Genomic DNA, 15,674 nt, shown 5'->3' with positions numbered 1-15,674 from the left:
ACCCTTAAACATGAATATTATTAACTTACAATTATTTACTAATTTTATTTTGTAACTTAAATACACCTTTTCAATATTATTTTAAGAAAATTAATTCTATATAAAAAATATATACGGTCCCACCCCTCACTCCCCTCCTCGCAAGAAAAAGGAAAAAGAGAGAGGCTAAAACAAGAAAACCAACAAACTTAAAATTTAAAAACGCAAATCCGCCCCATGTTTTCTTGTTAATCCAAACACTATATAAATCTTCTCGACTCTCTCATGCTCTCACTCACAGAACAAAAAAACAAAAACAGAGTAATCAGCAAACCTTCATCATCACCTTCAATGGATTTCAAGGTCGGTGCAATCGACACGTGTAAACCTTTAAACAACGTAGTAGCCAACTTACCAGCCCAAAACGCCGTTACAATCCAAACTTCCACCGTTCCGTTCAATTCCCCAGACTCAACTCTAGGCCGTCACCTCGCACGCCGTTTAGTCCAAATCGGCGTCACCGACGTTTTCTCCGTTCCCGGCGACTTCAACTTAACACTTTTAGACCACCTCGTATCTGAACCTGAACTTAACCTCGTAGGTTGTTGTAATGAACTTAATGCTGGTTATGCCGCTGACGGTTATGCTAGAGCACGTGGTGTGGGTGCGTGTGTTGTTACGTTTACTGTTGGGGGATTAAGTGTTTTGAATGCTATAGCGGGTGCTTATAGTGAGAATTTACCGTTGATATGTATTGTTGGGGGACCTAATTCGAATGATTATGGAACCAACAGGATTTTACATCATACTATTGGGTTGCAGGATTTTAGTCAGGAGCTTCGTTGCTTTCAAACTGTCACTTGTTACCAGGTCTGTATTACTGTTCTTATTTGTCCCGTTTTATGTTTTTGCGACACTACAATTGAGGGGTATTTGGTACGATGAAAGTCATTTTTCCTGAAAATGACTGGTATTCTCAAAACTATTTTCCTGGAAGAATTTTTTTTCTAGTGTTCGGTTGGAGAAACATTTGGTATTAATGATGATAATAATATTAGCAAAATTGGATAGTATTTTGATGAAATATTTTGAGTATTTTCAGCCCGAAAGTAAGGGAAGTCATTTTTTTTTCTTTGGTGGACGAAAAACTTATTTTTGTAGAAAACATCATCTTTCAATCGTAGCATAGAGATTGTATTTTGTATTTGTACGAAATTTTGTGTAAAATGTTTGTTGGGTTTTGGGTTTTTGCAGGCTGTGGTGAATAATTTAGAGGATGCACATGAACTGATTGACACTGCTGTATCTACAGCTTTGAAAGAGAGTAAGCCGGTGTATATAAGCATAGGCTGTAATCTGCCGGGGATTCCACACCCTACTTTCAGTCGTGAACCAGTTCCATTTGCCCTCTCTCCCAGGTAATATATATATAGTCTTGAGCTTTCGGTTATACTCAAAAGACTGATTATGTACTCTGTTTTTTCATGTTGAAGTCGTATATAGATGAAATCTGTTCTTTCTGTTGAATTGTATTGAAATATTTAGTGTGTTGTCAATGCTCTTAGTCGTTCATGGATCCAAGATTTAAAGGTGGTGGATGCGTCTCTTATCATATATATTTATTTTTATTTTATATAAAAAAAATTAGATTGATATGTAAGGTCCAGCTCTTCATTTCCAAGAAAATGTCTGAAACAACCTAGTACAAAACTACTGAGCCTGGAAATGATAAGCAGATACATAATATCGAGTGTGATTAGACAACCCAAAATCAGACATTGATAGAGCAGAGCAGCTTTTGATTGAGTGATAGATTGATCGATCACAGAATGAACAACGAAATGAAATAGTTGATGCATGTTTATCCACTCTCCTTATATGCAGGATCTGCCTCTGTGTATCTCTCTGGGTTGCTTACTTTGGTGTCTCTTCCTGTTTGTAGACTGAGTAATATGATGGGTTTGGAAGCAGCAGTGGAGGCAGCGGCTGAGTTCTTGAACAAAGCAGTAAAGCCAGTACTTGTTGGAGGGCCAAAAATGCGGGTTGCAAAGGCATCTGATGCTTTTGTTGAGTTGTCTGATGCCTGTGGTTATGCTGTCGCAGTGATGCCATCTGCTAAAGGGTTGTTTCCCGAACACCATTCACATTTCATTGGGACTTACTGGGGTGCAGTGAGCACAGCCTTCTGTGCTGAAATCGTGGAATCTGCTGATGCATACTTGTTTGCTGGACCTATTTTTAATGACTATAGCTCTGTTGGTTATTCTCTGCTTCTCAAGAAAGAGAAAGCGATCATTGTCCAGCCTGATCGTGTGACTATTGGGAATGGACCAGCGTTTGGTTGTGTTCTGATGAGGGATTTCCTTGCTGCATTAGCAAAGAGATTAAAGCATAATCCGACTGCTTTTGAGAATTACCATAGGATTTATGTTCCTGAGGGACATCCTCTTAAATGTGAGCCTAAGGAGGCATTAAGGGTTAATGTTCTATTTCAACACATTCAGAATATGTTGTCTGGCGACAGTGCTGTGATTGCTGAGACGGGGGACTCGTGGTTCAATTGCCAGAAGCTGAAATTGCCACAAGGATGTGGGTGAGCATCAAATCAATAGAAATCTGTAAAATGACTGCCATTTGGTATTGAGTTCCATGATCATAATAATAACTTCTGTTGTTCTTCGCTGTCTTTCAGGTATGAGTTCCAAATGCAGTATGGATCCATCGGTTGGTCTGTCGGTGCAACTCTTGGTTACGCACAAGCTGCACCTGAAAAGCGGGTGATTGCTTGCATCGGTGACGGTAGCTTTCAGGCAAATAGACTCTGTTTGAATTGAATGAAGGAGAATGAGTTGTTGATGTTTCCCCGTGTGTCTAATCCAACAAAATGGCAAAATACATGCAGGTGACTGCTCAGGATATTTCAACGATGCTGAGGTGTGGACAAAGAACCATTATCTTCTTGATAAACAATGGTGGCTACACAATTGAAGTTGAGATCCATGATGGACCTTACAATGTGATCAAGAATTGGAATTACACCGGATTAGTCGATGCAATCCATAATGGAGATGGAAAATGTTGGACAACCAAGGTGAGTTAAACATCAAAATTTCAATCATCGCTTTTGATTTTACTCAGATGTTGAACTAAAAGTATTCATATAACGGAAACTATTGCATGTCGCTATTCTACATAGGTTCGTTGTGAAGAGGAGCTAGTGGAAGCAATTGAAACAGCAAATGGAGCCAAGAAAGACTGCCTATGCCTCATTGAAGTGATTGTCCATAAAGATGACACTAGCAAAGAACTGCTTGAATGGGGTTCAAGGGTCTCAGCAGCTAATAGTCGTCCACCAAACCCACAGTAAAATCTCTAGTTGTTCAAAATATGTACTTACCTGGTTTGCTACAAAAATGTTGCCACTAATGTTGCCATGTTTAATTTCTGAGTTCCTAGTTTCCTCAGGGGGTATTCCACTATGTATTGCTTGTAATGGTGCATTTGTAATTTTGTCCTTTTCTTTTGTTAGCTTGTTTATATAATGGCTTTTTCCTATGGAACTCTTTTGACTTAGTTTTTCGGAAGTGATGGATCACAAAAACTTATTTTTGATAATTGAGAAATCTATAAAGGCCATTGGGTACAAAACTAAGTAAATAATGGGTCCGTTTCTCTAGTTTTCTCCACTTAGACATCCAGAGGAAACGGCGGGAGTTTGATTAACTTAGCGTTCTCTTATTATTGACCAAAACAAAAAAAGAGAAATTAGCATTTGCCGGTGGTTGTTTCCACCAGTCAAGGAAAATATGTTGCTTTTTTCAATCCAATCACGTGGAGTGGTGGAAGTCACTCTCAGCTGACCAATTTCACATGGATGATAAACTGTAATGACTTTATATTTGGTACCATAATTCTTGGTTCCATCATGATACTTGTGAATGAATTCTCCAGTTTCAGTCAATTTGACACGAATTTTTTATTTGAGATCTTGGATCCTATTTCGGTTAATGACATAATGGGGAAGTTTTTCATTTTTAAGTCACCAATGCTGATTTATAAAAAATAATAAAGAAAACAACAAAATCAATCGTATATTAGACCATCTCTAATCCAAAGTGAATATTGCTGTTAAAGGACATTTTCAAGTCACCAGGAACATAGACCGACTGAAATTGTTCATATAATCCTCCTAACAGCATAAACTTTTTCCTCAAATTGTATATACATATGCTATCTCAATACAACACAGCTCAATCTTAGTGTCTAAACTCAATGATCTGCATCTTTACCTTCTAACAAAACTAGACGACCATTTTGCAGCAGAAATGCAGGAAAGGAAGCTTGACAAGAACTAATATGTGCCTTAAGACGAGGAATGTTTGGATGTGCACTTCGACATCGATGGCACCTTAGCTCCATGGAAAGGAAATTCTCATCCTTTAAAGTGGCCCTCCCATTTTGGCTAACTTCATCTATTACATCAACTGAATCCCGGAAGAAGGGCGAGTTGAATGAATTCCAGTGCTTCTTATTCTTCAGATGTTTTGAATCAAAGTCTTGGCTTATCACATGAAGATGCAGTTGACGCATTGAAGGAACCTACACACAAAAGTTCAGCAAATTAAATAATAGGAGATGTAGAAGAAAAAAGAGACGAGCATTTTGACTCGATCTGAGGAAGAGATCCAAGAAGAGAAACAGATGATTGGGGTTGAACTGAACTTTAATTTACAATTATTGGGTTCAACTGAACCCTAATATTTTCGACGGAACCCATACTTTCAAATATACAACGAGCTCAATGGTAAGAATCTAAAGGTTGAACCCATCAAATTTAAGTTCTGAATCCGCCTAGGAGGGGCTTGATGACATGGCTTGGGTAAATAAGAAGGTGGAAGAATCCCCACTGAAAAATCCAAAACCTAATACACACTCTCGACGTATGTACCACACCAACCAATATAAACAGAAACTAGTGCTGTTTATACAATTCTACCATTTCAGACATGTCGACTTGGCCCCTGTTATATAATCACCACTGATTAGATGCATCAAAACCACCTCATTCCATTTAAACTACCAGATTCTTAGTGGACTGGTGACTGGTGAACTTCTAATCCACAGAAATAAAACTTAACAAACTCCTGTAAACATATTTTTAATAGAGAACTTGAAGGTAAAATCAGTGGCTAGAAAAGCACAAAAAACATAGGTCGTATTTTCTTTTGCTGACCTAAGCTTCCACAGCATTATAGTATTTCAAACAAGATAAGTTGTAAATCATTAGTTTTTACTTGCATTGCAAATTTTTTTCCTAGATAGAGCGTAAACAGAAAATGGTACGCCTATCTGCGTTTCTTATCTCTTATGATTCCTGCAAGCACAAGAACTGGAGATGGTTCAACGTACCGAATGATATCCAAGGCGGAATATTAATGAATTGTTTTCCGATAGAAACATTTCAGCCCACTTCAAGCCAACACCGTGCATTGTCTTTAATAATGTGAGGTGCTCTTTCTGAACATCTGCAAGACGATCAAGACCTTCAACGCGTGCCAACACTAAGAGGTGTTTCTGAGCCTGCAAGAGAATACATATATTTGTCAAATTCACAAGGGAGAAATGCCAAACGGGGGGAGGGGGAGGGGCATTGAGATAGGAAGATTACCTTTGGATAAAGATCATTCAGTACAACAACATCATCTGACTTCTCTATTATTATATTCTTATGCCTCTCAGGATGCATTGCAGTGTCGTAAAGAGCTTGAGCCCATGAGCCCCATGCCTTTCTTGTCTGTTCACCAGTATTTCCATCTCCAGAACTTCCAACATTGGGTCCAAGTTCTTTCACAAAGCTTTTGTACTTCTTGTTCATGTCAACTTCAGGGGCAGCTTCCCGCTTGGCTTTCTGATCACCATTTGTAGAACCTTGCTCTGGTTGAGGTTCTCTTTTCAGTTCTTTTTCAAAATTATCCTTAGACGGTTCTCCTTGAGTCCTAACTATAGAAGCAAAACCATCAAAAAGTGCTGAGTAAGCTTCCCGGAGTATTTGACAGCCCTTGACATAGTCATTGTTGAGATGGTTTGGTCTCTGGGGATTCATATTTGGTCCAAGGACATGTATGACATGAGTAACCCCTTCCCTACTAAACAAGGGAGAAGATGAAGGAAGAGGGACAACAATAGCTTTTCCAGGACTAAGGGATCCAGCTGTAGCTTTGGTTGCAGTTTCAAGGGCAGGACCAGCTGCACTAAATATAGCAGCATTTACACCTCCACCTCCTGGTTTTAGTCGCCTGAGAAAAGTTGGCTTTTAGATGACAAGCAAATCAAGCAACAACACATAATATCTTGGCAAGATAATATTACGCTTCAGTAAAAACAGAGACAATATGTGTCGACGGAGTATTATATTACGAGTGGGTGAGCGTACAACTAAATTGGTATCGAGGACCTGCTGGACATCACTAGAAAATGGAAATATCTGCAAGATTATTTTAGCACCCTGCTATTTAATGGCTCTACATGCACGCATCATCATCAAAACCACTCATGTGTACCACATTGATTCATGAATCACGAAAGTAGATTTCTGCTAGAAATATCTCTCCCTCCACATTGCAGCTCTGGCAAAAGAAGGCTAGTTTAGGCACAAGACTACACATTGTTCCATTTGTTTAACATGCCATTAATCTACCTTTTTTTTTCTTGAAAGAATAGTTCTTGAAAGTACTGAAAATTTTGCAATAGTTTCAATTACATCTGACTTACAGGTAAACTTTGGAGCCGCCATAAAAAGGCGGGCGTTCAAATGAAATTAATGTATTACCACTTGCTTTCCCTCACCAACTTTATTTTTCATTAAACAAAGCTTCTACCACAGAACATGCAAACAGAAAGAAAAAGAGAAGTTTCTGGTAAGGCTCTCGCAGAGTCAAATCAATTTTCTCGTTTTTACTAGTACAGTATAATGGAGCAGAGATTTACCAATTAGTGGCATTAGCAATTGCGGTGCAGTGCAAACCTCCTTCCGAGTATAGTTTAGTTATATTCCCCGCAAATGTAAGAAACTTTTTGGAGTCGATGTTCTTCTCTGCAGCTTTAGCCTTGACAAGGGACAGTATTTTTGAATTCTGAGACAAATCCACCAAGACAAGCCTAGCATTTCCAAGCTTATTTACATATTCTTCCACCTTTTCAACTATTATATCTGATGCTTTATCAAGATTGAAATGGAAATCTGCTGTAGAAATAGATGGAAATGCAAGTGTGGGGATATTTTCTAAAGATATGTTACTGCCAGCAGATGCCATTTTAGGTTCTTCATGGCTCTCTACTACTTGGTTGGAGTCCCTTTCCTTGGTTGCATGAGATTGAATGTTCTCTGGAGAGACATTCGACACAGTATCAGAACATCCAGGAGGATCCTTTTTTTTGAGGAACTTCATTATACCAAGTTGGACTTTGGCATCTGAGTTCTTCTGCCCGAAAAAGCCTGGTGGAAGTTTATCCGATGGACCAAGTGCAGTGTACGTATTGATTGCAGCTTGAACATCTTTTTCATCTTGGCAAACCGTAATTCGAGCATATCCTTCATTCAGCTTAGGCAACTCTTTCTTTTGCAGCATCCTATTCACAACTGCAGCAGCCTTCCCACCCTGCAAATTTCCTTCATGCCCCGTCCTCTTAACCGACCGAGAAATACAAAGCTTAGCTGGAAGATCAAGTACCACGGCGTGCTTCTCAACTTGTGGACCAACAAGCTTCACAAAATCGGCCCGCTGTTCTCTATCCAAGTTGCATCTATCTATAAATACACTTTTGCCTTCTTTTAGTGCACTAGCTGCCCCTGTCAAGCATTGGTTCTTTGTCCCAGCCTTACCATTCCCAATGGTATCCTACAATAGCAAATAGAACTTGTTAATCTTCTAAAGTGAGACCTTCTCTTTCTAATGGTAACATGTTTTGACATAGTATTCCATCTAATAATCTGTGAGGTGCTGATAAGTTCAGCAGAGAATATAGATAAACATGCTTCAAATCCTAATAATAAGCAAAAAACCGAAACTTGTCGTATACATAAATGAAATGCGACACTAAGCTACTCCGTGCAGACTGAAAAACTATAAAAGAACACTTCATTTTCTCTTTCTAGTACAAGAGATGAGGGACTTTGGAAGAGGAGTGTAAAGGAAACTGGCAGTACCCTCGCTTACTCTAAGGCAGGTGAAATTGAATCAAATGCCAATTCCCATAAAATTAGCACCTACATATTTATTGAATATATGAACCATGTGCACTACCCCAGTACCTATATAAAAAGCAACCTTTTTAATTTCCCTTGAAACTTTCTACTCCAGTCTTCTTACAGAACAAACTGTAGTTTCCCAAAAATCAAAACAAGCATGAATGTTGTATAACAAGCAGCAAATATATCCTCTTCGGCCCAAAAAAATGGCGGAGTTCAGTGTAGTAGAGATCAACTCATTAAATTTCCCTGGTGAAATTCAGGCATAATTTCTGATTATTGAAACAAAATTTACACGTTTGGGAGTTCAGCTTACAAACTTTTATATCCAGATACATTTAAAATATTTGAAAACATCATAGTCAAGGTCTATCAAAAACAGCCTCTCTACCCCTTGGTAAGGGTTAGGTCTGCATGCACACTAACCTACCCGACCCCACCTGTGGGATTATATCGGGTTGTTATTGTTGAAAAATTGTTCGACACCCCAACAGTAAAATTGTTACTACTATCTTTTTGGGACAGTAAAACATCATAGTCAAAGTACCCCATTCAACCATTCCATCATGTAGACCCATATTTGCAACATACATACAAAGAAACAAAACGAGTAGAACTAACCTGGCAAATACGAACCCAAGGGCGGGTAGAGACTCGCATTACAAGGTCACAAAATGTAGACTTACCACTTCCTGGAGCACCCATCAATATTACCAATATGGGTTTCGCTTCATCCTTCCCTAATTTCAATCAATTAATCAAAAAAATGATTTTTCTATTTTATAAAAGAATGAACAAATTGAGCAAAAGATTAACGTTAAAACAAGAATTACCTTTTGAATTAGTTTCAGGATCAATCTTCATTGCTTCCATGGTTATTAGGAGGCGCAAAAAGTAAGTTGTTTCTCGCACTAAATGAGGGATTGGGATCGTTTTACATGCTTTTGGGAGAGGTTCGGAGCTTTTCAGGTTCGAATCTGGAAAATTTTATTTTGTGTCTCAACTGACTAAGCAATTTTTTTTTTGTGGACCCAGAAATTATGAGATTGAGGTCACAAAATAAAACTTCTTCCTCGCATCTTACTCTAGACACTTATTAAGGAACTTCTACACAGGAATTGGAACTGCTAAAAAATTCGGTTTTGGTTTTAATATTTTTTCAAATTGACCCCCCTCTTCTTTTCTCCTTCATCTCTCTTATTTTCTTTGTTAAATACCTTTCTGTTTACCTTTTAAATTAAGTGAATTCTATAACAACAATAATTACTTTTATTATGCCTAAATTTTTAACAAACTGAGATCATCTCTATGAATCCTCATTAACATTTTTAATTAATTAATTCCTCATTTTTTATAAGACAAAATTAGAGTACTCTTTTTCTGTTTCTAACATTAATCTGAAAATGAATTAGACGTTAATTGGCTAAGGAAATTGGTTAAATTGACATCTGATAAAAGAAAAAATCAAACAATTTAGAACATATTAATTAATCCTCAACAGGCAACAGAAAAAAAATGCCATCCTTATGGAACATGCTGGATTAATTGTTTGATAATTCCGTGTATGAAAAATTTGAGGCCTCTTTTCTTACTTAAAATTGATGACATCAAAATGATGAAAGAATGAGTCAAGTGGAAATATTCCGTAGGCGAAAATGAATATGATGCTTTGGATTAATATAGCTGTATCTGCAAATTTTATAATTCTTCAATTACCAATTTTTTATTTTATAATTCTTCTAATTTCATGTACTATACACTATTTAATGCGTAGCTGAGAACCAAATTTGCAAAAATATCCGTTCTGATTATTCTTAATAGTCTGAAATGATAATTTTGTAGCAACACATTTGTCACAAGATGATGTTAATAAGCAAGCACTTCTAATCTAAAGTGTATATATATATATATATATATATATATCTTGGTCACATGACTGTAACTTTATCAGTTACGCCAAGCCTCCCATTCAATCTTCTTATTACACGCAAAAGAAAAATGGATTACTAGGATGAAAAAAGATAACCATAACATAGGGCAAAGTGGATTCTTATATATGAACCTTATGAAAATTGTATTAAGTAGGGGTGGCAATGAATATTTAAAAATCGACTAAACCGACCGAACTGTATCGTATCAAATCGATTTTTAGGTTTTTTTTAATAAAAATCGTAGTTTTATATAAATCTATAACCGTACAGATAATTAGGGTAGGTTTTTTATTTTATGAAAATAAACCGAAACAATACCAAATCGTACCGAATAAATTTATAATATGAAAAATATATTTATATATTAAGTTTTAAAATAATAAAGCATTAAATTTTTTTCTTGGGCGTTGGAATTATGAAACAGTTATGAGCCAACAAATAATTAAACTCAAAATCCTAATTTCCAAACCGATCATACTACTCCTATTGCAACTAAATTATTTCCAGCATATTCACTAGCAAGACACAAGGTATTGTAGCGATTATGAGTAGCGAATTACAATGTATTGAATATGTTTCCTTTCGTATGATTTAGATTTATCTTTTTGAATATTTAATCTTCTATAGACTTTATTCTTGAGTCCCAACTTGGTTAATATCTTTGGTATTTATTTAGCTTCTTTTACATTGTTGTAGAATAGTTGATGAATCTATACTTTAGCCATCTTTCATGTTTTCTTAATTCATCATCTTTTAAATTGTAAAAATGTCTAGAGAGTTTTGCCAAGTCTTATAAAAGTACTATGTTATTGCATTCTACTTCTACTAGTGACTTTTACATGATATTTAAAAGAAATTACCAAAACATTAACTGAACTGTACCATACCAAAGAGAAACCGACATGATTGGGACGGTTTCAAAAAGTCTAATTTTGGTTATATATAATAGAATAACCGAAAAATTAGTATGATATAAATTTTATAAAATAACCGACTGAATCGAACCTTTGACATCGTACCCCTAGTACTAAGTACAGTCGCCATTGCACCTCTTTTGCGAAATTTTCAATTTATTCAGATTTGGAAGGGAAGAAGAAGGATTTGAAGGAATAGGATTTCCCACCCCCACCCCCACCCCCCCTTTTTCCTGCTAAAGGAAGACAACAATGACGATAATAACAATAACAACAACAACAAATAAAAATCCAGTTTAATTTCATATGTGGGGTATAGGGAGAATATTGTGTACGCAAACCTTATTCATACCTAGAGAAGGTAGAGAGGTTGTTTCCGATAGACCCTCGACTCAAAAAGAGGTGAGAAGAAAGAAGAAGAAAAAGAAATGAAAAAAAAAAGAACAGAAGAAGTAGTACCAAACAGTAATAATAGAAAAATATGATAATTGAAGCGAACAAAATAACATGACGTAATGAAGATTTAAGAATATGAAAATACAAGAGAGCTACTAATACTAGTGGTAAGAAAAGGCAAAAAATTTCTACTACCTACTAACCGTCTACCCTAATTTTGAGCTCCACACTTTCCTATCAAGGGTCATATCCAGTAAGCTGAAGTAGTGCCATGACTTGCCGAATCACCTTTCCTCGGCACTTCTTTGGCCTACCTCTGTCTCTTCTCAAACCCGCCATGACCAATCTCTCACGCCTCCTAACAGGAGTATCAATGCTTCTCCTCTTAATGTGCCTGAACCATCTCAGCCTCATCTCCCGCATCTTGTCCTCTACATGGGCCACTCTCACTTTGTCCCGAATAATTTTATTCCTAATTTTATCTCTCCTTGTATGCCACATATCAATCTCAGCATGGGACATGCGAGTTTTTTCATCTTCTGGACATGAGAGTTCTTGACTACCCAGGACTCCGCCCAATACAATATAGTTGATCTAACCACTACCTTGTTGAATTTACCTTTAAGCCTTAGTGGCACATTCTTATCACCTAGAACACCGGATGCGAGCCTCCATTTCATCTATCTCGGTCCAATATGGTATGTGACATCCTCATTAATCTCCTCGTTACCTTGGATTATAGAACCGGGATAATTTAAGCTACCGCTGTTGGGATAACTTGAGTATCCAACTTCACACCCACGTCCGCTTCATGAGTTCCGTCATTGAATTTGCACTCCAAGTATTCTGTTTTAGTCATGCTCAACTTGAAACCTTTAAATTCCAGGATCATGTCTCCAAATCTCCAACCTCATGTTAACCCCTCCTCACGTCTCGTCGATCAACACTATGCCATCAGCTCTTTTTTTTTTCTGGCTAAAAGAAGAAAGAAAATAGCGGCATTTCAATAAGTTGAATAAAATATTTCGTTAAATCGCTACCTCTAGTATTTCTCTTGATATTTTCATCCAAAAGTTGTTATATCAGGCTTTTACACAAATAAGTTTTACCCATTTTGGTTCAGGATAGATTAGCAGTTAACCAATTCTATTTCATTTCTCTAGAATGGATAGGACCTTGCATGACATAGATAATGCATCTCTTTTTCACTTTCGTCCGTGTAAAGTTTAAGGTAGAGGTGAAATGATTTGAGTTATTTTGATCAAAACGTGCTAAAAATATTCATCGAACCAACTTTCTAATTCCTTATTTTTTTTAATATTGAAGCGAACGAGAACGGCTCCTAGCCAAGTGCTTTGATTCTGATACACATATCACACTACAAGCGCTTTGTAGCAAATGAATGGGCTTCTACATGAACATATGAGAGGTAAAATACTCTAACAAGCGTTAAAAAAGTTCATTACACGTGTATATAAGTTTAAGTCTATTTTGCAATAATATAGGTTAAAGAAAGCAAGCCGACCTCTGCAGGCAGGGAATTCAACCAAAAACAATTGCAGGTGTACAAGCCTGTAAACATTTTCCAAATAGACAAATGTCCGATTTGGCAAATCTCTAACACCATTTAGCATAATCTAATGTGACCTTCGTCCTTGGTTACTTCATTCATCCAATCTTGATACTTGATAAAAGACTTGCTATGATAAAGGGCAGGGTCAAATTAATCCCATTCACATCGAAGCCGAAGGTAGAAAAGTGTATGCTAGCCCCCAAATGACAACAACTCAAGTCTCAAACTAGTATCTCCCTTTTTTTTTTGTGGAGAAATTGTATGTAAATTTTATTGCTCCAGCCTTAAAGAAGCGTTTTATAAACTGTACAAAATAGAGCAGAACCAAAAGGTGAATCCCATCACTAGTGTTGCAGGGGTTGTATGAGATCTAAAATTAATTCTGCAGCATTGACAATTTCCTCTTCACAACAAATGACAACAAAATTATAGAATGTTGAAAAGACAATGCATAAAGCCCAAAGAAAAGCAAATTACAGTCTCCTTGTGAACTTGGTGGTTAAGTCATAAGTGAGCACATAGTTTTAAAAAGCTTACTGCTATTTCATTCTTAAGTGAATTCCAATCTTACATAGAAAATAACATAATCAATAAATCTTACAAACATAGAAATTAATTGAGGTAAGCTATATGGAAATCCTCTATAGTATTCCGGCCTATTCATGTCCATTTCATTCCATATACTAAATAATTTGCATGTTGTTGCATATCATGAATTCTCTAAGTCTACCACTCCTCCAACATCGATAACTAATTTAATCCATCAGTCCATCATCAATATGGATCTTCTGCTTCAAGAACTGCAAAGCCCAAAAAGTACTTCACTGGTCATCCCCTAAACCAGATAGATTTATTTGATCTATCCTTGAAGAAGGATGCCTCAAAAGATTTGCCTGTTGAAACACTCCATGTGCAAGGCTACAGATAAGATACAATGAGGTATCAACTGAGCAACTACCGAAGAGGGGAAATTTTCCACCAGAACCTAACATAAATCAATAGCTTTTAACACCCCGGATGATATGGACAAGACCAGCTAAATACTAGGCTATTGCCAGAGGCATGGCAGTAAGTCAGTAACCTGTCCATGATGCCTAACCAACACATCACTGCACTCTTACCACTAGACCAAAGCCCCAATGTGAAGTAAAGCCAACTCCCATAATCAATCATATCAAGGTAAGTCTTAGAACTTCAGGAAATCCAATTCCATGTTATAAAAGAGATAAAGCTCCTATAATGACAGATAGATGGCTATAACCTATCCATTGCAACCAGTCTAAGTTCTATGTAGACACATAGAAGCATGACTAGGATTTAATTCTAATTACAGAACAGCATATTGGATATACAAATTAGGGGAAAAAATTAACCATTCAAAAACACACATAGCATTTTAGTATATAAATCACAAGGATTTACAATACTAATGAAAACGGAGTATTTTGCCATCAAAATGAACTCCAATCAAAACTTCCAAATGTATCAAGAAAAAGCGAATAACAAGCTCAAGTTTTCATCAATAACTGATAAATTTAACGACAAAAAAGAGGTTCAAAACCCTAGAACAGAAGCATTTGAAAGGACTACTTGGATCTCTGCCTCATCTTTCGGCGCTTCCTCTTCAACCTCCTCATTCTCTTCTTCTTCCACTGTAATAAATTACCCACAATATAGTTTATCAATTAAACGAAAGATACTAAAAGCTTTATGTGACAAAAACAGGAGCAACTACAGGTGATTTGACATTAATTTTGCGAAGAAGTCGTACCTTAGCTCTCATGGCGACAGAGAAGTTGTGTGCGCGATACCGTTTGGTAAAACCCTAACCCTAGAGAACGACAGCTAGGTTTGGGGTTTCAATCAATTTTATACTAAGCTGAAGGGTATGGGCCAAACATGAAGCACAACTAGGAATTTCTTACTGGGCTTTTGGATTTTTGGGCCTTGATGAAAATAGTAAAAATGATACCAGGTAGCCACCTTTACCACTTAGTGATATAGCCAGCATTTGCAAAATATTTGAAAAATAGCCAGTTCATTTTTTTGGCGTTTCGAAATGTCTCTTGAAAAAAATTAATTTTCTGCTAGAAGCAGACATTTGTCTTCTCTGCAACAGCAGAAAAAGTGCTTTCTCTTGGTGCTCAAAAATAATCTTCATTCTTGGCCAAACACTTTAAACCTAAAAAATATTACTATTTTCGAAAAAAATGCTTTTGACATCCTAGAAACTTGACCAAACATGCTATTACTTGTGTTTAAGAAATATTGATTATCTTTAAACTATGGATTGCAAGGATTAACAGTTTGTGTTGGATGATTGTTACATATTGTATTCGTATTGTTACTTAATATTATTGTATTATATCATTAAATTCATCGTCATGTAATTATATAATGACATATTTGATGTGATCGCATCGTTACCTTATTTTTTCCTCTCATCTTATCCATCTCTGGTGTGGTTTATCACTTTAGATATAATTCGGAGGCTTCAGCATGTTGGAATTGCAACAACCGGCATATAGTAAAGCTTTATTTATAATTCCATGAGGTGTAAATTCCCTCTTTTTTGGTAGGATGGGGAGAAAGGAAATTAAAGGAGAAAAATAGGAATAAATAAAAATTCCAAG

General features: G+C 36.6%; 2 protein-coding genes and 1 long non-coding RNA gene across 4 annotated transcripts; 1 reads left to right on the top strand and 2 right to left on the bottom strand.

The window, feature by feature from the left end:
* Positions 1–231: 231 nt before the first annotated feature.
* On the top strand, positions 232–3,539 carry LOC104236795 (pyruvate decarboxylase 1). Of its 2 annotated transcripts, none has more exons than XR_011401202.1 (6): positions 232–849; positions 1,234–1,397; positions 1,922–2,572; positions 2,672–2,778; positions 2,882–3,070; positions 3,176–3,265. XR_011401202.1 is itself a non-coding variant. In XM_009790804.2 (6 exons), exons 1-6 carry the CDS (start codon positions 265–267, stop codon positions 3,344–3,346), a joined length of 1,878 nt encoding a protein of 625 aa, XP_009789106.1. In that variant the 5' UTR covers positions 233–264; the 3' UTR covers positions 3,347–3,539. The 2 variants fall into 2 exon arrangements, 1 of the variants encoding a protein (XP_009789106.1); XM_009790804.2 differs by having other exon boundaries at positions 233–849; positions 2,672–2,789; positions 3,176–3,539.
* A 506-nt stretch (positions 3,540–4,045) lies between these two features.
* On the bottom strand, positions 4,046–9,421 carry LOC104236796 (transcription factor bHLH140). Its single transcript, XM_009790805.2, has 6 exons — positions 9,061–9,421; positions 8,849–8,967; positions 6,967–7,877; positions 5,648–6,275; positions 5,389–5,559; positions 4,046–4,578 (listed from the first exon to the last, which is right to left on the bottom strand). Exons 1-6 carry the CDS (start codon positions 9,098–9,100, stop codon positions 4,249–4,251), a joined length of 2,199 nt encoding a protein of 732 aa, XP_009789107.1. The 5' UTR covers positions 9,101–9,421; the 3' UTR covers positions 4,046–4,248.
* A 4,988-nt stretch (positions 9,422–14,409) lies between these two features.
* Positions 14,410–14,912, bottom strand: LOC104236797 (uncharacterized). Its single transcript, XR_713504.2, has 2 exons — positions 14,813–14,912; positions 14,410–14,693 (listed from the first exon to the last, which is right to left on the bottom strand). It is a non-coding gene; the product is annotated as an uncharacterized lncRNA (long non-coding RNA).
* Between the last annotated feature and the right edge of the window lie 762 nt (positions 14,913–15,674).

This window comes from Nicotiana sylvestris, chromosome 7 (assembly GCF_000393655.2).
Source record: "Nicotiana sylvestris chromosome 7, ASM39365v2, whole genome shotgun sequence".
In the NCBI taxonomy this organism is placed as follows: Eukaryota; Viridiplantae; Streptophyta; class Magnoliopsida; order Solanales; family Solanaceae; genus Nicotiana; species Nicotiana sylvestris.
The sequence above is the reverse complement of the archived record's forward strand: the minus strand, read 5'-3'. Positions and strand labels throughout refer to the sequence as shown.